At 41.7% G+C, this 22,184-nt stretch overlaps 10 protein-coding genes across 10 annotated transcripts; 5 read left to right on the top strand and 5 right to left on the bottom strand.

Annotated features, from left to right (window-relative positions):
• Positions 1-38: 38 nt before the first annotated feature.
• WALSEDRAFT_28083 (NAD(P)-binding protein) lies at positions 39-1,458 on the bottom strand (the record flags this gene model as incomplete). Its single annotated transcript, XM_006957496.1, has 7 exons — positions 39-411; positions 460-580; positions 630-966; positions 1,015-1,109; positions 1,159-1,312; positions 1,351-1,394; positions 1,446-1,458. 7 exons carry the CDS (start codon positions 1,456-1,458, stop codon positions 39-41), a joined length of 1,137 nt encoding a protein of 378 aa, XP_006957558.1.
• A 36-nt stretch (positions 1,459-1,494) lies between these two features.
• WALSEDRAFT_60002 (hypothetical protein) lies at positions 1,495-3,284 on the bottom strand. The gene has a single exon (XM_006957495.1). It carries the CDS (start codon positions 3,261-3,263, stop codon positions 1,674-1,676), a length of 1,590 nt encoding a protein of 529 aa, XP_006957557.1. The 5' UTR covers positions 3,264-3,284; the 3' UTR covers positions 1,495-1,673.
• A 2,670-nt stretch (positions 3,285-5,954) lies between these two features.
• Positions 5,955-6,379, top strand: WALSEDRAFT_28081 (hypothetical protein; the record flags this gene model as incomplete). The annotated part of the gene is made up of 2 exons (XM_006957494.1): positions 5,955-6,221; positions 6,272-6,379. The coding sequence occupies 2 exons, from the start codon at positions 5,955-5,957 to the stop codon at positions 6,377-6,379; spliced, it is 375 nt and encodes a 124-aa protein (XP_006957556.1).
• WALSEDRAFT_60001 (putative MFS sugar transporter) lies at positions 5,960-9,304 on the top strand. The gene is made up of 10 exons (XM_006957493.1): positions 5,960-6,221; positions 6,272-6,917; positions 6,966-7,245; positions 7,290-7,322; positions 7,368-7,627; positions 7,674-7,740; positions 7,787-8,504; positions 8,554-8,612; positions 8,763-8,934; positions 8,984-9,304. The coding sequence occupies exons 2-10, from the start codon at positions 6,820-6,822 to the stop codon at positions 9,136-9,138; spliced, it is 1,842 nt and encodes a 613-aa protein (XP_006957555.1). The 5' UTR covers positions 5,960-6,221; positions 6,272-6,819; the 3' UTR covers positions 9,139-9,304.
• Positions 9,305-10,828: 1,524 nt separating this feature from the next.
• On the top strand, positions 10,829-12,209 carry WALSEDRAFT_60000 (hypothetical protein). The gene is made up of 3 exons (XM_006957492.1): positions 10,829-11,020; positions 11,069-12,083; positions 12,132-12,209. The coding sequence occupies exons 2-3, from the start codon at positions 11,722-11,724 to the stop codon at positions 12,196-12,198; spliced, it is 429 nt and encodes a 142-aa protein (XP_006957554.1). The 5' UTR covers positions 10,829-11,020; positions 11,069-11,721; the 3' UTR covers positions 12,199-12,209.
• WALSEDRAFT_32002 (hypothetical protein) lies at positions 12,071-13,311 on the bottom strand. Its single transcript, XM_006957491.1, has 2 exons — positions 12,529-13,311; positions 12,071-12,486 (listed from the first exon to the last, which is right to left on the bottom strand). The coding sequence occupies exons 1-2, from the start codon at positions 13,160-13,162 to the stop codon at positions 12,248-12,250; spliced, it is 873 nt and encodes a 290-aa protein (XP_006957553.1). The 5' UTR covers positions 13,163-13,311; the 3' UTR covers positions 12,071-12,247.
• A 130-nt stretch (positions 13,312-13,441) lies between these two features.
• WALSEDRAFT_59998 (hypothetical protein) lies at positions 13,442-15,848 on the bottom strand. Its single transcript, XM_006957490.1, has 3 exons — positions 15,664-15,848; positions 15,338-15,615; positions 13,442-15,291 (listed from the first exon to the last, which is right to left on the bottom strand). The coding sequence occupies exons 1-3, from the start codon at positions 15,836-15,838 to the stop codon at positions 13,663-13,665; spliced, it is 2,082 nt and encodes a 693-aa protein (XP_006957552.1). The 5' UTR covers positions 15,839-15,848; the 3' UTR covers positions 13,442-13,662.
• Positions 15,849-16,158: 310 nt separating this feature from the next.
• Positions 16,159-21,792, top strand: WALSEDRAFT_59997 (hypothetical protein; the record flags this gene model as incomplete). Its single annotated transcript, XM_006957489.1, has 5 exons — positions 16,159-17,468; positions 17,519-18,290; positions 18,338-18,404; positions 18,449-21,618; positions 21,664-21,792. Coding segments are annotated over 2 exons (1,915 nt in total), but the record flags the coding sequence as incomplete, so codon positions are not given.
• On the top strand, positions 18,195-21,792 carry WALSEDRAFT_44679 (hypothetical protein). Its single transcript, XM_006957488.1, has 4 exons — positions 18,195-18,290; positions 18,338-18,404; positions 18,449-21,618; positions 21,664-21,792. Exons 2-3 carry the CDS (start codon positions 18,359-18,361, stop codon positions 20,113-20,115), a joined length of 1,713 nt encoding a protein of 570 aa, XP_006957550.1. The 5' UTR covers positions 18,195-18,290; positions 18,338-18,358; the 3' UTR covers positions 20,116-21,618; positions 21,664-21,792.
• WALSEDRAFT_44677 (glycoside hydrolase family 16 protein) lies at positions 20,288-22,131 on the bottom strand. The gene is made up of 3 exons (XM_006957487.1): positions 21,889-22,131; positions 21,664-21,843; positions 20,288-21,618 (listed from the first exon to the last, which is right to left on the bottom strand). The coding sequence occupies exons 1-3, from the start codon at positions 22,110-22,112 to the stop codon at positions 20,337-20,339; spliced, it is 1,686 nt and encodes a 561-aa protein (XP_006957549.1). The 5' UTR covers positions 22,113-22,131; the 3' UTR covers positions 20,288-20,336.
• Between the last annotated feature and the right edge of the window lie 53 nt (positions 22,132-22,184).

Raw genomic sequence — 22,184 nt, 5'->3', positions numbered from 1 at the left:
ACAAGAAATAAAAAGAAGAAAAATGTATTAAAAGATTTTTAGATATTCGTTTGTGGTTGTGATGCAGGTGGCTTGTATGGCTTTCCACCTCTCTCGACTGGCAAGTTTGATGTTGTAGCCGTACGATATCTTCTAACGTATGGAATAGAAACATCCTCCATGTAATCAGGGATGATATCTAAATCATTCCAGCTCTTGTGTCCTTCTGGAATAGCGGCTAAATCGTTCAAATGACGTCTTTCAACTTCGTCCTCGCTTATTGATTGCCACCAGAGCAGTCTATTCATGAGCTGAGCAACAGCCTTGGCTATTGGCTTTGGTACGCTTGGTGCCTTGTGTTCCTTGAGTGTCAAAGATGAGACAACATCGATCGCCTCGTTGTAGGTGTATTCCTTTGGACCTGGGAGTGAGCTGTGGAGGTGTTTTAGCAATGTGAATGGAATGAAATAAAATACCTACTAAGTGTCACCGCTACCTGGATCCAATGTCATCATCTTGTGAAGAGCCTCAGCAACATCCAAAACGTGGGCTGGCTTAACACGTGTTTGACCGTTGTTGAGCTTGTATGCGATAGTCCAGACTGTGAAAACCATTAGCGCTCTCTCTCACCCTTCAAGAAAGTAACTTACAAGCCATTTGTTGGAGGAAACGGTCCTCGTGTCCGTACATAGTGCTTGGTCTAACGATAGTAGCGCCATCGAAATTTTCTCTAACGAGGTCTTCACCTGCTTGTTTGGCTCTATAGAAAGCAGATGGAGAATCGTGAGCAGCGTTGAAATGTGAGACGTGGATAAGTCTCTCAATACCCTCTTGTGTAGCAATTGAAGCGATATCACTAGCAACCTTAGTGTGGACATCCTCGTAGCTAAAGTTCTTAGTCTCATGGTCACGTCCAACTAAGTTATATACAACATCCGAGTGTCTAAGGCATTCAGCGATTTGATCCGGTCTGCGAGCGTCCCATTCCTAAAGAGGAGTGATATAGAGGGTATAAAGGATGATATGGGTACCCACCATTGGTACAATTTGACCAAGATCGCCCATAACTTTAAGGTGACGCTTTTCCATTTCATCACGGTATGGAACGACGACTTGAGCACCAGTGCGAGCTGGGTATGAATTGTAAGATAATTTATTGTAACATAAACGACTACGCACCAATCTTCTGCACGAGATAACGACCCAAAAATCCTGTACAACCGAATACAGTAGCGACATGGCCGGTAGTAGAACTTCTACCACCTGGGCCTAGTCTGAGTACCGGTGACTTAGATTTTGGTGTGATATTCAAATCATGGTATTGAGCCTGTCTCTGTTAGATTATTGCGATCAAATTGGCTAGAAACTAACAACTGGTGATTTAGATTTTGGCAGCTTGTTAGCTGATAGTCTGACTAATAAAAGATATAAGCATTCTTCATATTCCTCTATTCTCTCCTACTCACCCCTTCCAAGCATGCTCGTCGTTTTTGAAAACGATGACCAGCTATTCGTCGAGATAGTAAATATGCAAAATATAAAAAAATTACAAATAAATAAATATACTGCTGTTATCGCAATGCATTGCTTCTTTCTTCACTGCTCCTTAGAATGCTGTTGATGTAAGTCTTCGCTTCTCTCCTCCCAGAGGGCATTCATTTATTTTCTCTGGCTTCTTTTGATGTAATAGTCATTTAGAGTAGTTCTGGTGATAGCCGTGGATTTGATACATCCACACCATGTTGCTTAATTGGCTCTAATCTTCTGCGTCCTTCTACACCCGATTCGTCTAATTGCTCAATAATAGGACTACTCTGTGGTTTCAGGTAATCTGCTGTCCTATTAACTCCTGGTGACACTATGATTTGACACTCCGGTGAATCATCCTTCTCACCCTCCCAGCGAAGGTGCTTTTGAGTAAACGGCTCGCGCGTTAATTGTCCTTCTAGCGGGGGATTGTGTCGATAAGGGGTATCAAATGGCTTAAACATTGTAGAGCGCTCGTTTGTTTGACCTCTCATCACAGTTTCATCGATCTCATGTCCACTGTTAGTGTTTACAGGCTCCTCATCTCGTGTTGTATATTTTGGTAGCCTTGAATTTATTTGTGATCTTAATAAGTCTGGTGAATTGTCTGATAAAGCCATTTCAGCTGCCTGTGAATTTGACAACTTAGAAACTGGTGAAGTCTTCACTGTGTCACGCTTAATTGGATTTGAAGATACGCGACGATGTTGAGGCTTCAACTGTGGTGCATCTGACTTTGAAGAACCTTTAAGTTGCCAATTTGCAATAGATTCCTGATTAAACGTATTATACGCATCGTAAAGTAGTTTATCAGGAGAGATCTCTTGCGATGAGTTAGCCTGCGGGCTTTGGGCACGTCTGATCTTTTCCATGACAGTTCTTATTGGCTGATCGGTCCGACTTGCTTGATTAGCCGTACCGAATTGTCCTATATGCGGCTCTATAACTGCACTCTTTGACGGTAGCGTTCCCATCTCATTATGTTGCTTTGACAATATTTTAGCATTATCGTCGATCATAGTCGAACGATCTGACTTGGAATTACTCGAATTCAGATTGCTGTGTTTTTTAGTACCACGTTGAATGTCCTGATTGTTGATATTCAACTTTTCTTGTACTTTAGAACTTATAGAGTCACTTTTGCTACCATTAGATGACGTCTCATGGATGTCTTCTCCCTGAGCAGTAGGTCTCTTCTCAACTTCGTTAGATGAGCCATTATTGTTGCTCTCTGCAGGTATAGCTAAAACTGTGGATTGCCCAACATTTCCTTTTGTAGAAATACTCTCTGTAGACTCTTCCGTTGTATTCTCAGCTTTTTGTTCTACCACCTTCTTGGGTTCACGTCTTCCTTTGCGAATCTCTTCTGCATCAAATTTTACAGCTTCTTCATCTAAACTCTTAACAAGATGTTCACGAGCTCGCTCAGCAGCCTTGTCTTCCCATTGCGGGTCACTGTGCTCCCGCCTGGTCTTGTGGGAGTTTAGCAATAGACCGAGATATTTTGTTGTATCTTTAAAGAATACGTCTATATAGTGTATAACATAGACGCCACAGTCACACCAATTAGGTTGTTTGGGCACCTTGGGATTTTTCCCGTCAGGTACGCTAAATGATTCCAGAGGTAAGCCCTTTCTTCCTTGCGCTTCCATTTGAAGATACCTCGACAGATTATTTATAACTGGTCTGTGGGTACCACTGAGACTGTCTAACGTGAATATGTAACATCGGCTGTTTTTGTTTCTATCTTCGTGCATGACATCTGCGTCTCCATCATCAGTTTTACTGTCTTCTTCAACGTTTCCTACGATCTCTACGGCTTCAGAATCTGGTATATCTTGTGAAGGTGTATCTAGTGAAATTATTAAAGGTAACATAAATAAGTTTGTCAACTTACTCTGGGTAGATGTTACTTCTGACATCACAACATCTTCGTCTTTGGCTTTTTCAGGCACATCTTTATCTTTTTCTTGTTCGTTCTCCGAATCTGAACTTAACTCGACGATATCGTGTTTAACTTTGTTCTTTGAGGTTTCCTGCTTCTTCTCCTCCCTTTTCTTAGCTGCAGCCTGTCGTTTCTGAGCAGCAGCACTAGTAGCAGCACCCGCACTTGGTTTAGGTTTAGGTTTCTTCTTCTCCCGGAGGTCTCCTGGAGGTCCGAAGAGCACACCTTTAGGGTTGTATATAACCGCTAAATACCAATGCAAACTGGATTGCGTTGTAAGTTGGCGTTTTGTTAAAGAATACCCACTCACTTTTCACAGATGGGAACAAGAATAAATTTTTTGGCGAAGATATCGACACTTTTTGTCCATCTCCACATGGTTTTGTACGGATCGCCTGTACCTTCATAAGAGTTCACCAGGGACGTATAAAAGAAACTGCTGAAAAGATGCACTTGGTCGGCGAGCACTGGATCACGTGAGCGCAACCTCATTAGCGTTGAGCTGAGATGTCTTAGAAAAAATCCAATACAAGTTTCACGACCTACCGAATACCATATTCAACAATGCAATCATTCAAGAATTCCCCTGGATCTATACTAGCTCTATCACCTCTACGAATCGTCAAACTACCATTATCAAAATCTTTAGTCAGGTATATCTCATTTGCTACAGCTGGATCCATTGATGGTTTGCGAGCTGACGTTCCCGTAAGGCCTTTAAGTTCGTTGTTAGCCTTAATAGCATCAGATTTTGCCTTTCGTGTGCTTCTTGTGCGTGCCATGGGTGCCTCGCCACCGGATGTTGCGTTGGTATACTCATTATTTTCGTGATCTTTTGATTGTTGACTGGATGGGTTCACAGTTTGAGACGCTCTCGCAGCACCGGGTACGATTGGCTGTGGCGCTACTTTCTTAGCTTTACTTACTTGACTACCAGTTTGACGTGCTTTCTTAGTTGCTTGGCCATCATCTTGGGTGAAATTCTCTATATCACTTTGTACTTTAGGAATTCTAGAAATCTGATCTTCGTCCAAGTGAGGCATTGTGGTACTATTGTGCGTATTAAATTTAGCATGCGTATTTAAGTTGTTATCATCAGGTTTTGACGCGCCTACGTGCCTTTCCTTGGTTTCGATTTTCCCTCTGGGCTTTCTTTGACCCCATTCTTCGTCACTCATCCAATTAATTCTATTCCTCAGAGCAATTTGAAGAGCACTAAAAAGATTCTCATTCACACTGGTATTATTGCTGAAGCTGCTGGTATCAGATATGAAAGCGATAAAGAGATCGTTTCTGACGTCTAAATTACTGAAAAAGGGTGGATTATCATCTACTTTGATATCTAGCGACAATGATATTCTTGGATTGGGTAGCGATTCTACAGTGTTGGAACCTTTCTTGAGTTGAAGTACCAACGCACTCGTTCCACTATCGTATCGACCCTTGGCACATACGACATCTGTGAGGTCGATTACTCTCCAGGGTTCTAAACGCCTTGAGAGTAGCTTGTTTATAATTAATCGTTCTTTGCTGAAAGTTAAAGCGCATTTTTGATTGCTACTTGATTCGACATGATACGAGTCTATATGCGTAGCGTCAAGATATAGGATACTACTAGAATCGACGTCTTTGAGATCTACCCCTTGAGAATACCCATCCCGTAATGTCTGATTATGGATAACTTTGCTGTTACCTATGTTAACTTCGATTTTGTGCTCGTCGTCATCATCAACGACCTCAATTGGTCTCCTGGGCCTTCCCCGGGGTTTTCGTACACGCTTCTGCTCCTTCTGATTGTCTTTACCTGTCATAGCAGATCTTACACCGGATGTGCTTTTTGGCTGAGGTATTTCATCGAAGAAATCGTAGGTTTCTGTTTTCCTCTTCTTACGTACAGATACCTCCATATCGCCGTCATTATCTTTATTATCCTCGTTGTTGCCGTTGTCTCTTTGTTTTCCTTTACCTTTGGATGGCTTTGTTGCTGACGACATTGCCGGGTTTTCGAGGTCGCTATCAAGATCTATGGATATCGTAGACTTCCCTGATGATGGTGCGTCATTCTTCACAACGTTTGCTCTATGAAAGAAGGGTGTTTGCGGTTGTGCTTGATTGTAGAATGAATTGGGGGATGCAGTGGCAATTCCTGGGTACAGATAGTTGAAGGAACATCCTATAATAGTACTAGAGTACTCACTCGTCGTATCGTCACCCAAATTTCCAGCTTCTCTCGATGGATTTCTGACTTTACGAGGAATACCTGGTCTGAGGGTGTCACGGCCGAGATCCATTATTGGCAGTATCTGATTTATTGTTAAATGTCTGTATTCTATTCGCATCTCTCTACTAACCCCCTTATTCTGCCGTTTGGCGCTAAGTTAACGTAAGGGGAGATCCTTAAAATTATAGATAGACCTACGATGGCGGCTTTGAATCCATTTTTAATTGGGCGATATTTGCAATGATGGAAGCTCAGAAGCAGGATGTCTGTTGGTTCTTAACCATGATAAGCAGTTCAGACGACACGAAATTCAGAGATCCATTCAGCAACGAACAAGATATTCAACCGCCACCAGTCGACGATGGCGACACTAGAAAGCGCAGGAACTCAACTCTCAATCAATCTAAGGCCGACATACCATCCGCAAGCACCACTAATAGGCCTAGACGCAACTCACAACTACGCACGAGCCAGGGTGTACCAATAGAGGGTGCAGAAGTGAACTCAGCGATAGAGGAAGACACAGCCGTCGAACCAGACGTATCTGAGGTAAGAAGAGTTACTATATAAGACTATTTCATGCTAATAATAATTATTAGGTAGGCAAACCACGTATAGGCAGCGGTGGCCCCCATAGAGGCTCCCTCGTTGGCTCAGAAGTGAGGGATTCAAACGACTGGGCGACAGGCGCATTTACTAGAAAGTAATTCTCACTCGCCAAGAAATCATCTGATAGCCTCCCATGTACTCCTTGTATGCAATATATCACTAATATCTCACTCACGCCATAAATGAAACATCGTCTGCTCAATCTCCATGTTCCAGGGCGTTTTACAATGATTTACGTAATATATATGACGAAGCGCATCCCTACGGTGTGATGAGACATGTAGAACATGATTAGGTACACTGATGCGGTCATACTTCCGATAATAACTTTATGGCAGACCTAATGTACGGTAGAATATCATCATACTAGAATTTATTTGTAGGATCATCGCGCCACCTTAAGTCGCAACTTTACGCCGTGCCGCCCTGAATCACAAAAAAACAATTTGTGTCAAGTGACATAGTCAGTTGTCCCACTCACTTAGCACTTTAAAAAGTCAAAAATACCCTTGATTAGCTCTTGAATTATTTTACTCAAATGGACAAGAAACGCTTTTCAGACGAGAAGATCAAACCCTCCGCTTCGCATGATTCTCTCCCTGAACAAAGGGAGCCTCCAAAAACACTTACACAAAAGTGAGTGAAACTTAGTCTTGCAGTGTTTTTAACCAAAAAAAACTACAGATTAGAGAATCCACTGAAAGGTATTCCTCATGACAAACTCTGGGAGGATGCTCTAAGTTTTGCAAAGGAGTTTGATCTCCAAGAAGACTCGGAGTTAATTGCGAAGGGTGCACTCGTCGCACAAGATCCAAAGAGATTTGAATTACTTCCACAGCTCACAGAAGATGACAAGGAAGCTATCCGTCGCGAAAAAACTCATAAGTTGCATCAAACCAGGGAACTCTGGCTACTTGTTGCATGTTGCAGTGTTGGAGCAGTAGTTCAGGGTATGGACGAGACTGTATGTATCTTTTTACATGCAGTTTATTGTCTAACAACGCGTAGGTCATCAATGGTGCCCAACTTTTCTATCCAGAAGTGAGTTTCTTCCCCGGACGCAAAATCCCATTAACGTAGACGTAGGATCTCAACATAAATCCAGACGTTGATGTCTGGCTCTTTGGTTTAGTCAATTCAGCGCCATACCTCGCATGTGCAGTAGTCGGATGTTGGTTGACAAGTCCACTTAACAGGTTTTTCGGTAGACGCGGTACTATTATGATCACTGCATTCCTATCCTTCGCAACATGTATCTGGTCAGCCGTTACCAACTCCTGGCAGCACCTTTTCGTGTCTCGCCTTTTCCTTGGTTTGGGTATTGGTCCTAAAAGTGCAACAGTACCGTAAGTAATAGTCTAACTCTCTATAGCAACTTCTAACTTTCATTAGTGTCTTTGCTGCAGAAACCACTCCTGCAAACATCAGAGGTGCGCTTGTTATGATGTGGCAGTTCTGGGTGAGTAAATCACGCACATAAGAAGCGCCCCATTGACATTTCACAGACTGCGTTTGGTATTATGCTTGGTTTCGTCGCTGATTTGATCTTCTACCGCGTAGGCGATACGAGCACCATCACGGGTCTTAATTGGCGTTTGATGTTGGGTTCCGCAGGTATTCCAGCACTTATAGTCATGGCTGTTCTCCCTTTCATTCCAGAGTCACCTCGTTACCTCATGGGCAAAGGCAAGGATTACTATCCAAAGGCCTATCGTGCTCTCCAGCGTCTCCGTCCACACAAACTTCAAGCAGCTCGTGACATCTACTACATTCATGTATGCATGAAGGAAGAGATGAAACTCATCCAAGGAAAGTCAGCCTGGTTTAGATTCATTGAATTGTTCAGTATCCCTCGCAACCGCAGAGCGACTATTGCATCATCTCTCGTAATGTTTGGTCAACAATTCTGTGGTATTAACGTTATTGCCTACTATTCTTCCAACATTTTCGTCAGAGCCGGTTTCGGAGAACTCAATTCGCTCATTGCATCATGGGGTTTTGGAATGATGAATTTTCTTTTCGCAATTCCAGGATTCTTTACGATCGATAGATATGGTCGCCGTACTCTCCTCCTAGTTGGATACCCGACTATGTGTCTTATGCTCGTGGTTGTCTCACTCGGGTTCCTGGCACCTTTCGACAAACAAATCATACCGGTTGCAATTGGACTATACTTGTTTACGGTACAGTACTCATACACTTCAGGACCTGTACCATTTAGCTGTATGGTGTTATTTTTCTCCATTAAATTGCTGCTAACAAGTTGTAACAGACAGTGCGGAGGTGTTCCCGCTTTCACATCGTAACCTGGGAATGAGTCTTGCAACGGCTGTGAGTATAAAACTCTGTGGGACTTTAGCGATGGTTTGGATAGAAATAGGCGGCCCCTAGAACGGGCGGTGCCACTTCTTATCTGACTTGAAAGCTAAGTCTCGCGGATAACAGACTTAAGTGTATTCAGTTGCTGACATAACCATATAGGTTCTCTGGTTCTTCAATTTCATTCTGTCCATCACATTTCCAGCTCTCGAGAAAGCATTTACTACCTCAGGTGCTTTCGGATGGTACGCTGGGTGGTGTGCCGCATTATTCGTCCTTGCCTTCTTGTTTGTCCCAGAAACGAAGATGTTGACTCTCGAAGAGCTCGACCAAGGTGAATTTCAACTAGCCATAATCGCGCTGCTTGCTAACAATGACGATAGTTTTTAGTACCCCTACGCACGTTCACATTGCCTACCAGATAAGGCAAGTTCCTTACTTCTTCAAGCGCTATATTCTACGTCGCAACATCGCGAAAGAGCAGCTTTACGTAGTGGATGATGACCACGATAAGAGCGAGGACAGACCAGCTGTCTAAGCAGTCCTCTACAAAACCCTTATTCACTTATCTAATTTAACACCTCTTCGATAATTTTTTACCAAAATTTTTCTACTCTAGGACTACTTACTAGAAATATGCTTATTACGCGACTAAACCTTGTAATATGTATTGTAACTATTTGCTTGTCACGAATATCGAATTTAGCTTGTATCTTTAAGGGAATTTATACAGTTTTCGACGTTTGTTAGCACTTTGATTATGCTATTACTTCATAGAGACAGAAAACCCATCCGAAACAATTCGGCTCATAAGCGTAGATAGTTTAGCCAAAAGACATCTAGAAAGAAAGCTCCATTATTAAACAATACGATATCAGATGAGCTCATTGTATTTTCATGACTTCTACATATCAACATATGTCAATTTCAGCGTAAATGTAGACAAATTACATGCTAAGCTAACGGACGGAAAATAAATCGGTAATGTTACAGTTAATAGTAAGCTTTGGTCAAGACAAAAAAGTCAGTCTAGACATATAGCAGAACTATTCAAGGAATATAAGACAACTTCCTAACGGCATTTAGAAGTGCGTATGTTTAACCCATGAATAGTAAGTAAGACATCACACGGATTTTTATCTGTGAAGATTATCGTTGTCATGCAGTCATGATGAGTTTTGCTCACAAAGATATAAAACATCATACAAATAAATACGGTTTGAGTAGCGATATATAGAAATGCCTCCCTTAAAGTTTGTTGAAGAACATTAAAGCGGATCGCGTTTATATGCTGACAGAACGGTAGTCTCATAATGTCAAGATCCAAACTACTCCTGATCAAAGTGCAACATTGACAGTGAATCGGTAATTTCCAAGTTTGTGAATGGTTGTTGTCGAATGAAAGTTCCTAGCCAACAATCCGGAAAAACATCTTGCATACTTACAACGGGGACATATTTGGAAAATCCAGGATTTGAATGTCTTGTTATACATATATATAATTAAATACATTGTAAAAAATCAAAAGGTTTTGCAACGTTTGTCGAAATTGTAGCCATGAGCCAGAATGCTACAATATAACACTATAAGAAAAATAGAAATTTGGTATTCGAAACATTCAAATCAACAATGCTGAAGTTTTGATTTTTCAATACAAAAACGAGATTTCCAAGTGTCTTTAACAAATAATTTTTAGAGAAAAAGTACAAAAGAAAAACACGCTCGATCTTTTGTTAAAGCTAATATGCATTCAGCCTCTCATAGAGTATTTTCTATGAAGGATTTTTATGCATGTTTACTCAAAGTTTTGATTTTCCCGTTACCAGTCCACCGTTTCTTCTGAACTTCCAACTTCGAGCTTATAGACAAACGACTGGATTAAATATCCAAGGGATTTGAAATACCCATTATAATGCCCACTGTAGTTACGAACACAGATGACAGTGAGATTTCATTATCATTGAAGCTCCCGCGAGGTTTTCGAGCTGTAAGACCACAGGCAGCCACTAGCGCAAACAACAATGGCGCGAATGGTATGACAATAAACTGTACATACTACATAAACGTCGATTTATCTGGATACACGAACCAAGAAGACCAGAATGAACAACAGCTACCATTAAACCAATATGATCAAGCGGAATATCTTCCGCAAGGAATGGATCAAGATACCTATAATCATGAAGGATATGATCAGGTAGGTCCTCCTGGTGAAGCCCTAGATACTTATTTCCGTACTCTGGGTGGATCTGAAGCACAGAACAGTTTTGTAGATATTTGTGATGGCATTGAGCAGCATCATGAACTGAATCAGGAGACGATCCAAAATCAGCAGGCTGATATAGAGCCATTCAATGTCTCGCCTGCACCAGATTTGACGGAGCAACCTTACTGGGGGAGTGCGTCGCCTGAGGTAGAAAGCACGAACGACTTCAGTATAAACTCTTCCTCGCTAATACCAGGGATAGATCCGCAGGTCCAGTCAGATAATATACCGCACATAGAGCCACCAGCAGAGGTGCTAACAAAAAAGCAGCTTAAAAAGAAACAGAAAGCGAAGAAAAAAAAGCAGTTGCAACAGCTAGAGCAACAGGAATTCGAACAGCAGCAGCAACAAGAAAGACAGCAACAATTACTCGCAGAACTACCACCACAAGAAGCAGAACAAAACACTAACGATCAGAGTCGCAAACGCAGAGCATCAAATCATTCAGAAGATGAAGAACGCAGAGTGAGACAGGAATTGGTGGGCAGTGGCAGTTGTGCACTTGAAGAAGAGGAAGTCAAACCAGGTAAAGAGGAATTGCAACAGCAAGCCGAGCAAATAGCTGTGCAATCACGCGCAATCGATGCACAATCATCGCATCCAGCTAGTCGTCCTGGTGCAGCTAATTTACCTGCAGAATCGGCAGTTCATGTCGCACCAACACCCCCACCACTGTCACTATCAGAAAACACTAAGAGCCCTCTCACGAATCTCTACTCAAAGTCTGCGTTTGCACCGTACGCTCACCTCTTTAGAACCCGTCAAAGTAATATAAACTTTCGTGTAGCTAATAGCCTGGTTTCACAGGGAAGGCTCTTTAAAGTCTCCCCAGAATCACTTTATTGCGGTCTGGAAATGCCATATTGGTTCGCGTATGTCGCCATTGAAAACAATTCTTTGATTGTATACGCAAAACATCAACAGAATATTCAGGCAGTCTGGCTCATTCCTTTCACGAGTTTGAAAGGTGTCGGTACTTCAAGTTTCAATGATAGTAGTTATGAAGATACGGTTATGCGCTTACATATCAAACTTGACACACCTGTAGCTGAATATATTAATGAGACAAATGCAAAACGGCCTCTGAGAGTATCTCATGATATTCTTGCATTTAGGATAAAGTCACATAAATATTTCAACTTCCGAGCATTCGACAACTTCGTTAATGATATACTGGATTATGCAGAAAGCGAACATCTGAATATATACAAGACAACGTGGGTGTATAAATCAAGTCACTAATATTTCTCATGTCGTTAATTTAGGCATAAACAATTCTATGAAGATCTCGACTGGAGATATAAAAATAGAAGTAATATTACTGTAATGTAATAGTTTCCTTACTTTTACAATGATGTGATGTTTTGCTAGAGAAAGAACCCTATGATAGACCACCACTAAGAGGAGCTTCGTCGAAATGCGTCCAGAAGTGGCTACTATCTAGTGCTCTTATAAGACAATGTGATTTATCGTTGCTATCTCTTGGTATTGTTTCGCAAATTGGACGAGGGAGTGCCTTTATACCAAGCAAGCGAGTCAATGCTTGGACTTTAACGCGAGCAATACTACCAGGCTCGCCTTTATCTAGTGCGATATTCCACCAATCGTGTACACGGCCATCTGCGATTGTTAGCTAACACCTTTGGAATGCTCAAACCTCACCAGTTAAAAGCCACCTCTGGCCAGGTGTGAAAGCCTCATGAAGGAGCAAGATAGCTCTCGAGACATCAACACCATGTACAAAATGCACACTCCCTTTCGTTTCTAGTTTATCCTGGACTCTTTTGAGGAAGTTAGATGGCTTGCGTTCTTGGCCGTACAATCCAGCAAGATTGAGTACGCAAGTTGGTCTTTCTTGGGTACTCAGTGAGAGCATCTCTTGTTCAGCGATACATCTCTCATTTGTGATGTCTGGAGGTGTAAATCTATCTATCCATGGTGAAACCAAATCATCATTCGTGCCCCATATGCCGCTACTACCGAGTTGAATCCACTGTGAATTACCTTTTAAGCGTGTGTAGGCGTCGACTAACTTGGACGTCCTCTCAGATCCTCGGATAGGAAATACAACAACAACGGTCCTAGCTTTTGGTAATTTCTCAACTTCCCGATCAATATCCAGGGAGTCGTCAAATGTGAACTCAATTCTATCAAATTTATCATCAGGTGTCGCTTTCCGCGTCGTTGCAGCAACTGTGAAACCCTTTGATACTAAACCTGGAACTGCGAAGGTGGATATCCATCCACTACCTAATAATAAAATATCACATTTATCTTTAGGTGAAAAGTGTTCCATTTTTTCACTCCTCGTTGTGTCTTTTGTAGAAGAAGATATACCATATTTCTTTATAAATAAGTCTGTCTCTTTCTTACTTTCATCCTTCTTCCTTTCCTCTTCTGCTTGGTGACGGGTAATGAAAACACTTAGGGCTGTCAACGGTAGCGCCATCCACGCCATTATCGCTAGTGATGACAGCATAGTTGAAATGCTTATCTTTAATATAGAAATATATCATGCAACAAAAAAATTATAACTATTTTTACAAAAGTTAAGAAAAAGAGAAAGAACCGATAAAAACCATAAAGCTATATTAAAAGATTTGTCTTTTAAATAATTTAAAATTCTAAATATACGTGAGTTTTGAATTTAACGTGTTTGATATAATGCAAGATGATGATTGTGTTGTTGTTGTTGTTGTTGTTGTGAGTGCGTGAATTATGTGTATATGCTTTTAAACGATCTAGTTATTTTATGCGATGGTAGTTTCTAAAAACTTAGCAGGTGGCATTTGTCTACTATTGTGAAATATTTGTGGACCAGATCCAATCAATGTGGTCATCATTAGGATCAGGATTCTCCTGATCGGTGTTCTTGATTTCACCTATACCGTGTCTAACAACTTTGGTTGAATTTTCGACATTCAATATCGCTGTACCATCATTATGTTTAGCTTTAACGCCAAATTTACCGGTATAATCCAGTGGCAAATTCAATTGCGAACTCTTTCTTCCATCTGCGTTGACATATACATCATCCCTCAATGCTGTACCGTTTATAGACAACGTTGAGTTACCTTTTGAGGCGTACGCGTTGATGTAAGCGTCACCACCATAATAATTAATTTTATCGAATAATGAGACTGTCGCATTAGTTGATGTTGTACTACCCATACTTAAATAACTATTTGTTGAGAATTTACCAAGTATTGTTCCATTGTAGGTGTTAATTGTTTGCGTTGTTGCATTGAGTTCTTCAACTGCAATGTTACCACTTTGAAGGTCCAGCCTTACAGTGTCTAACATGACTTCAGAAAGATCACTAATAAATACTCCCATGTCTTTAGATTTTGTGGAAATGGATAAATCCAATGCAGGTAAATCTGAAGGTAAGTAGAGTGTTATCGCAGCATCGGCGAGACAGTTTGTACATGCAGGTATAATATCAACAGCAGATGTACCATTACTATATGGATCATCGACTGTGATATTTAATCCGCCAGTTACGTTTTGATTTAAGCTTTCAACTATCAAACTTGCCCATTCCGATGGTTGGTTCTCTCCTGGACTGAATTGAATCTGACCGAAATCACCAGAGCTCGTTGAATTTGAAGTTGTGGCATTTAATTGATCACTTGCAAGTGCTCTCTTTGAGAGCTTATTTGGTAATGTATCAATTAGATCCGTAGGCTCTTGCTGAACATTACGTTTACTCCATTCGTTATTGTATGATGACCACAACTGAGCTCTCATGCTATGAATACCATTACAGGCAATTGGCAGAAAGCTTGGAAGCTTGTTACCGAATGGACTTATGAGAGGGCAAAGTGCTCTATGCCATTTACTTGGTGGAGTTGATTGAATAGGTTTTGTGGTTTCTCTAGAATCCAACGGCTGAGCTTCAAATGATCGTCTACGTTGATTAGATTTTGAAGTGGAGTTACCACTATCATCCTTGTCATCGTTATCATCGTCGTCATCATCGTGATGTTTTCCATGATGTGAGGTGTCTGTGCTGTTTGTACCGTTTGAATCTAATGGAGGTTGTTGAAGAGGAAGAACCAACTGGAGTGGTTGTAATGGGACTAATAAATGAGCGATGAGTGATTCAGAGTGCTTCGACATGACTGCATCAACTGATTTTGGGAGTGTGAATTGAGCCCAGAAGGAAGTTTCCTTTGATGGTGCGGTTGGATTACCATCTTTGTCGGTTTCATTGGTTGGTGAACGTTCAACTTTAACTTTTCCATTGACTGTTGAAGGTAATTGAATGTCGATCTTTCCGGACGCTGGGAGGAGAACTAATTCGGAAGAACCTTGAAGAGCGAGTTTCGAAGAAACGGAACTTCTATTAGCAGATAAACCATAAGGCAGTTGATAGTTAGAGTCGGATTCGTTTGATACGTTAGGACTATTGTCATTGAGGTACTAAAAAGTTGTTAGTGGAGTAACGGTAAATAGTATAAAAACCTACGTGTTCTAAAACTGGCCCTAAAATGGCACCAATTGCTACATAAACGGACAAAGCCCAAGCTAATGCGATAAAAAATCTCTTTTTAGTTCTCCGTTTTGCTAGATTATCTGGAACTGGACCGATGAGGAGAGACTGAGAGTCGTCCGGATGGGCAAAAGGGTTTTCTGAGCTTTGTTGGTGTCTGGAGGAGTTTGTGGATGTTGTTTCTAAAGGATTGTATGGCGCTGCTGTAGTTCTATCTCGCGTATTATGATATGGGGCGTGTATAGGGAGAAGGGCTGAAGGAGAGAGTTAGGGTGTGAAGAGGGTATAGTATCAAAACCTACGTCTTAGATTGCTATCCCCTGTCTCTGTCATCGATGGCTCATGATCTCTATCAGCATCGTAGTTAAAGTCATATCCTTGCTGGGAGTATCTAGGGAGATACGGTTCATCGTGTACTAATTCACCTCTAGAATTTCTATCAGTGAAATCCGCCTGATCTCCTTTTAAAATAATCATCTTGGTGGAGCCTTTATGAGGAGTGATCCGCTTAGGCTGGACTAGTCTGTGAAAAATTTAAACGATAAATAAAAGAGATGATCAACGCAGTTGAATTAAGTCTTGCCGTTTTAGTGCTTTTATTAATCTCTTCGTTCGCTAAGACAAGTTTTGACGTTTTTGGTTATTCGACGGAGATGAAGAGAGATGAATTATATATTATTTATCTGTGAAGCTACTATATTACAAATATCTTATTTATTTCTTCTTGTGATTATATCGTTCTGTCGTCCAAATTCCTAGGCTCTGTTGCCATGTCACTCTGACAGTAACGACGAGGAAATGTCCAATACACAATATGACGAAAGCGGGCAATTCGCTGGTTACTTCACACTAACATTTTTATTCTTAATTTTAGTTCCACTAAGCTTATCTACACTTTATAAGCTGCTATTCCAACAATCACTCACTTACCCTGTATTCCCATACCCAAAGGATACGCCAAAGCCTAGATCAACTAGCAAATCTAAGGTAACTATTAACAGGTTACTCGTTCTGCTCGTTGGTTGGTCCTTGTTCGTTTACATCGCTTTTAAAACTAAAGATATAAAACTCAACTACGAAGTTTACGATCCTTTCGAGATTCTTGGCTTATCGACTACATCTACTCAAAAGCAGATTAGAAAGCATTACAAGAAGTTATCATTGAAGTTCCACCCAGATAAAGTTAAATTAGCAGTCAACCAAACTGTAGAACAGGCTGATAACTACTTTGTTAACCTCACAAAGGCCTACAAATCATTAACAGACGATCAGACGAGACAAAACCTCGAACAATTCGGTCATCCAGATGGCAAACAAGAAATGTCAATTGGTGTAGCCATTCCAACCTGGGTCGTCGATTCTGACTACTCATTTTGGGTACTCGGCTTGTATGCCGTCTTATTTGGTTTAGCCTTGCCATACTTCGTCGGTAAATGGTGGTTCTCCAGCCGTTCACTCACCAAAGACAGAGTTTTGAATTCAACTGCAGCCATCTTCTTTAGAAAGCTCGATGAGAAAGCTGATTTTTCACAATTACTTCACTTGCTGGCAACAGCCGATGAAATGTTAGCAGTTTTACCTGCTTCTCCAGTCGACAAAGGCATCGCAAAGAGCGTCAAAGCAGCAGCAAAGCAACATCTCGATTATGTCTTCCCAACTCATGGTATTTACACACGTACTCAATCTTCAAGAGCCGCGGTTTTGCTTTTCGCTCACGTTTTACGCATTGATCTTCCAAAGCAATTACAAAAAGAGCAACGTAGGATCTTACCAATTGCATTGCACGTACATAGAACCCTTCTTGGAATCTCATTAGCTCATAATTGGTTGCCAACCACACTTAAGATTTCTCAACTCTCTGGTCACCTTCTCACAGCCACAAAGCCAGGTGACAGTGTATATAAATCAATTTACAACTTCCCTGCTGAACTCGCTGAAGAAATTTCTGAGAGAGCTCCGTTCACTATCGCTAGAGCACCTGAAGATGAACGTAAAAAAATCCTCAAAGTTGGTCAACCAGGTGGTGTCAAAGAGGAGCACTATGAAGGTGTCAATGATGTCCTTGGGAGATTCTTACATGTAGATATTGCAGATGCAAATTTCGAAGGTTAGTGAAAGCTATTACACACATATCACAATATACTGACACTTAAGTAGTTGTCGATGAACAAACAGTCACACCTGGTGCTATCGTACAATTCAAAACTAAAGCTAGGCTAGTTCCTGCACGATTCCCATTAGGAGATGATGGCACAAAACCAGAAGATGATATTTTCATTGAGAAGAATGACACAAAGCTTCACACAGCATACACGCCATACTACCCAGAGGAAAGGCTAATTAGCTATATGGTCATGTTGACCGACGCAAAGACGTCAAAAATTATCGTACAACCTGGTAGATTTACAAATATACCAATAGTTCAAGCACCAAAATACAAGAACATAGTTAAAAGTCTAGACTTGCAATTCCAGGCCCCACCACAACCAGGTGTTTACACATTTAGAGCCGTTGTTTGCTCTGAAGTCCAGCCTGGCTGGGGATTCCAAGCAGCAAGGACGATGAGACTGCTGGTAGAAAAGCCAGCAGCACCAGCGAAAGAGGAGGATGACATTAGCGAGCCAGAAGAGGATTCATTAGCCGGACAGATGGCCCAGCTCCGCGGAGAATCTGTTAAGAAAGCTGACGCAGCCGATTCTGACGAAAGTGGTACAGATGATGATGACCAAGAGGATGGCTCTAGTGATTCTGATAGTGATTAATATGTTGTCAACTAAATTGTAGTTTTTTTTTAAATTTTAATTTTACTTGCATCACGTCCTCCTACTAGTTTAGCCGGAATCCTTCATTCATACCAAACCACATTCCTTTGGATATTCAAAGCTCAGTGATACGCGCCGGTCGCAACTAGCTCTAACAAATTAACTGCGTAAGTAATCGCTTCCCTGTCTGCTCTCCTAATAGGGCAACCCATAGAAGAACAACAGAAGTAGGAAAATGAAACTTCCAGAAGAACATTCAATCTATTTACAAGCTTTCTTTGGTAAGTATTCCTACAAACTCTGTAATCGCCTAACAACTCCACAGGTGGTATGATTGTCGTGGCTTTCCTCGCTCGTTTACCCGCCATGATTAACTGGGTTATTGCTGGTGGTATACAGCGTGCTACGTTCCTCCACAAGGGTGAAATTGATGGCCCAGGTGCATACCCGTACTCTATCGTCGCAAAGTCCCCCTTTCCAAACAGTCAAAAATCAAAACCAAACATTTTCGAGCGCTCAATCAATCAAATAACGCCTACAGCGCACACGCCTTTGCCTGGTTTGTCACTTACAGCTGGACAGGCTTTCGTTTTCGCTTTAGCCACTGCCGCCAGCATCTTCGTTTTTGCCTACGGTCCTACAAACCCAATTGAGAACCCAGGCAGAGCTGGTTGGGCTGCAGTAGCTGTCACACCTGCCGTAACAGCTTTGGCCTTCAAAAACTCAATTGTTGGTACTATGGGTGGATGGGGATACGAGAAGCTCAACAAATTGCATCGTCTTCTAGGAAGATTGTCAGTCTTGTTTGGGCTTTTACACACAGCTGGATACGCACATATATTCTCACAACACAATACGGTTGCATCTAGTTTGGCAAAGCCTATGAACCAAGCTGGTATTTTTGCTATCATCGGTATGCTTCTCACTGCTGTATTCTCGATTCCATGGTGCAGAACTCACTTCTACAATGTTTTCTGGCATTGTCATTGGATCGGCTATTGGATGTACCTCATAGCTATAATGATTCACTGGAAATCAACCCAACCGTTCATTATACCATGCATTGTCGCATACGGCATTGATTGCGCTATGCGCTTTGCGAGATCTAGATCACGTTTAGCTGAAATTACTCCACACCCAGCAGCTGGATACACCACTATCACAATCCCTGACCTCCGCGGTGGATGGGAAGCAGGACAGCACGTCTACGTCCGCGTTCAAGAACTCGGTGGAAAATTTTTCGGTTTGGGCAACCTCATTGAAAAGCACCCAATCTCTATCGCGAGCGCTATTGGTGGTAGTGATGGTCTTAGACTTATCATTCGCAGTAATGGTGACTGGAGTAGTCGTGTTTTGGCACTCGCACAAAGGAAGCAAAATGAGATTACCTACGGCTCTGAAAAAGGTAACGATAGTGTCCCAACTGCGGCAGTCTCAGTTGAAGGTCCTTACGGTGGACCATTTTATACGTCGTTCGGTAAATCCGGTCACGTTCTTTTCCTTGCTGCCGGTTCTGGTCTTGCTTTCGTACTCTCTTGCGCTGAAGATCTGGTCAAGCAGAGCAGAGGTGGACATTGTCGTGCCACCACTTGTCAAGTTATTTGGATCGTCAGGGATGTTGCAACATACCAAGTTTTCCATGAAGAATTGATGACACTCCTCGTTGCCGGATCACTTGTTCCACTCGATCTAACAGTTAAGGTTTACATAACGAGACATGTTAACAGCGCTGGCGTCAGCTCTGACGATCTCAACTATCTCTTACCACACAGGGATGGTGAGATTATTGCAAAGAGACCGTCAATTGCAGCCATCATTGAAGATACCGTTTTCATGGCCAAAGATAGGAATTGTACTTATGGTCTCATGGTTGGTATTTGTGGACCACCATCTACCGTAAGATCATGCAGAGCTGCCATTGGTGGTGTTGATCCAAGATACCTGAAAGAAATTGGTGGTGTACGCGAACACTGCGAAACTTTCGGTTGGTAAACACAAAACTGATTATAGTGGCTAGCGGGCCGGAATACCTCTTTTGATATTATCTTTACATCTGAGTTGTTTTCAATATTTCTCATTCTTTCACTGTTTTCATTATATTTGTACACAAGATATGCATATAGTGCAGCGCACTAACTGATATTCGATGGAAATGATTATCTAATAAATATTACTACTAATATAACAAAAAACATAATGAAAATAAATATAAACTAAAGTCCCATGAGATTGTCTGGCGCGATGTTGAGCGCTGTTTGACAAGTCTCGTCATTTTGATGTTCAAGTGCGTTCAATGGCCAAAGTTCATCAGTGTATTGTTGCCAAGTCGTTAAGTTTGGATTCATGTAAGCGTCAATATGGCGGTTAATATAATCGCTAGTTGGCATATCTGGTGGGTCACAGCCGACGTTACGCTCACCAACAGGTTGATAAACGCGTACCCAATCAACTGACATTATTGAAGGGAATATGAGCTCATCCCAGTCAATGTCACCAAAGTTGTTCGATATACCTTGGTTAATAAGTATGTACATTGGTTCCTCCGGTATAGTTCTTTGTCCAATTTCTGTGATTGGATCTGGACCAATGGCACCCGCTTTGACGCTCCATCTAACTTCGTCGCTAACTGACCATTTTATGTCACCATCGGCACCTGGATGATACTCGAAACCATACTCATCATAGCATCCAGATTCGAATTGATAACATTCTTGGTTTGTACGTATAACACCACTAACGGATTGTTGGAAAACACTTCCATGGTAACCGTTCACTTCGTCAGTTTCAGGGTGTGTCAATACAGCCAAATCAGATGTGTTGTCGTAAAGATAGAAACTGTTAAATGGTGCGAATTGACCAGACATTGAGAGGTGACCCATACGCGTAGATTGATCTACTTGTGCTTCAAGAATATCGATTTCAGGTGCAGATCTACCTTTTAAGGTACCGTCTTCATGCTTTGGTCCAGGGTGATCTTGATCATCGCATGTGCATCTGGATAAACGTTGTCCAGGGAGGTAAGAAACTGAGTAATCATACGCCCAATCACCATTGGTACGTGACTCAGGTGGATATACACCAAGTGATTGGTTCTTGAGAGTACCGACATCGCAGCTATCATAACTGTATGGCCACATTCCGTCTAGACTGGCACCATAACCAGCACGACCGAGGTTACCCATAGTCCAGAAAGCTGGCCAGAGACCCCAGACGTCTGATGAACCTGGAAGTTGTACTGATGCTGAAATGTATCCACCTGTGAAACAGAATTTGTTCCAACTTGTCAAAATTCCTCCTTCATATTCGAGATCGTGACTGGCTACTTCATCGAGTGTTATTCTAAGTGCACCACCTTCGGTTGTTACTTGACGTGGGGAGTACCATTCAAGATTGTTTGTTCCCCAATAGTGCAGATCTCCAGCTTCCCAAAATGGATCTTCACCAGGGTAGAATGTCCGTCCGTCGATGTTAAATTCGTCGGAGAAAACGAGCTCACTAATTACAGTTAGAGATGCTCATGTGTGTAAAGAAACAACTCACTAGTCTTTACCGTCGTAACCTACTCTAGTGCGTGCTTCTTCCGGTGTGTCAGGGTCAACTAAGCCACGATGGCCACTAATGGCAGCTATCTGACCAGTTGAATTGATAAAACCAATATTATATCCGCCTTGTTTGCTTCTTTCAGCTGCTCTGGCATATCCGAGTATGGGGTATCCAGCGCTACAAAAAATAAGTAAAATTTTACGAAACAATCATGTTACTCACAATAACATTAAGATCGCAGCGGTAAGAATAGCTAAAAATCCTATATTCATAATTCCTCTATAGGTCCATACTGGTCCTGATGATTCTTTATCTGTAGCTTTAGCAGATTCCTCGGGATAATGCAAGCCATCATCTTCTTCTGGATTATCATCTTCTGGACCAAACTTCCATAAGTATGGCTCATCAGGAAAGTTCATATACTTTTCGCTAACTGATGGGGACATTGATGCAGGTGGTGAGAATAATTGCGAACGTCGTTGTGGTTGTACGAGTGGTTCTTCTGAACTCGTGGAAGC

Source organism: Wallemia mellicola, assembly GCF_000263375.1.
Source record: "Wallemia mellicola CBS 633.66 unplaced genomic scaffold WALSEscaffold_6, whole genome shotgun sequence".
Lineage (NCBI taxonomy): Eukaryota > Fungi > Basidiomycota > Wallemiomycetes > Wallemiales > Wallemiaceae > Wallemia > Wallemia mellicola.
The sequence above is the reverse complement of the archived record's forward strand: the minus strand, read 5'-3'. Positions and strand labels throughout refer to the sequence as shown.

Bases quoted from the DNA above. Each gene is read 5' to 3' on its own strand.
- WALSEDRAFT_59998 (XM_006957490.1), bottom strand. From the start codon at position 15,838: ATGATTATTTTAAAAGGAGATCAGGCGGATTTCACTGATAGAAATTCT. The intron at 15,616-15,663 runs GTAGGTTTTGAT...TCTCTCCTTCAG, and splicing joins AGGGGATAGCAATCTAAGAC to CCCTTCTCCCTATACACGCC. The intron at 15,292-15,337 runs GTAGGTTTTTAT...ACAACTTTTTAG, and splicing joins TAGGGCCAGTTTTAGAACAC to TACCTCAATGACAATAGTCC.
- WALSEDRAFT_32002 (XM_006957491.1), bottom strand. From the start codon at position 13,162: ATGGAACACTTTTCACCTAAAGATAAATGTGATATTTTATTATTAGGT. The intron at 12,487-12,528 runs GTGAGGTTTGAG...TAACAATCGCAG, and splicing joins CCAGAGGTGGCTTTTAACTG to ATGGCCGTGTACACGATTGG.
- WALSEDRAFT_60001 (XM_006957493.1), top strand. From the start codon at position 6,820: ATGGACAAGAAACGCTTTTCAGACGAGAAGATCAAACCCTCCGCTTCG. The intron at 7,246-7,289 runs GTATGTATCTTT...AACAACGCGTAG, and splicing joins TTCAGGGTATGGACGAGACT to GTCATCAATGGTGCCCAACT. The intron at 8,505-8,553 runs GTATGGTGTTAT...AAGTTGTAACAG, and splicing joins AGGACCTGTACCATTTAGCT to ACAGTGCGGAGGTGTTCCCG.
- WALSEDRAFT_60000 (XM_006957492.1), top strand. From the start codon at position 11,722: ATGCCATATTGGTTCGCGTATGTCGCCATTGAAAACAATTCTTTGATT. The intron at 12,084-12,131 runs GTGGGTGTATAA...TCGTTAATTTAG, and splicing joins CTGAATATATACAAGACAAC to GCATAAACAATTCTATGAAG.
- WALSEDRAFT_44677 (XM_006957487.1), bottom strand. From the start codon at position 22,112: ATGTCCCCATCAGTTAGCGAAAAGTATATGAACTTTCCTGATGAGCCA. The intron at 21,844-21,888 runs GTGAGTAACATG...TATTTTTTGTAG, and splicing joins GCTGCGATCTTAATGTTATT to CGCTGGATACCCCATACTCG. The intron at 21,619-21,663 runs GTGAGTTGTTTC...AACTGTAATTAG, and splicing joins GGTTACGACGGTAAAGACTA to TGAGCTCGTTTTCTCCGACG.
- WALSEDRAFT_60002 (XM_006957495.1), bottom strand. From the start codon at position 3,263: ATGCACGAAGATAGAAACAAAAACAGCCGATGTTACATATTCACGTTA.
- WALSEDRAFT_44679 (XM_006957488.1), top strand. From the start codon at position 18,359: ATGAAACTTCCAGAAGAACATTCAATCTATTTACAAGCTTTCTTTG. The intron at 18,405-18,448 runs GTAAGTATTCCT...ACAACTCCACAG, and splicing joins CTATTTACAAGCTTTCTTTG to GTGGTATGATTGTCGTGGCT.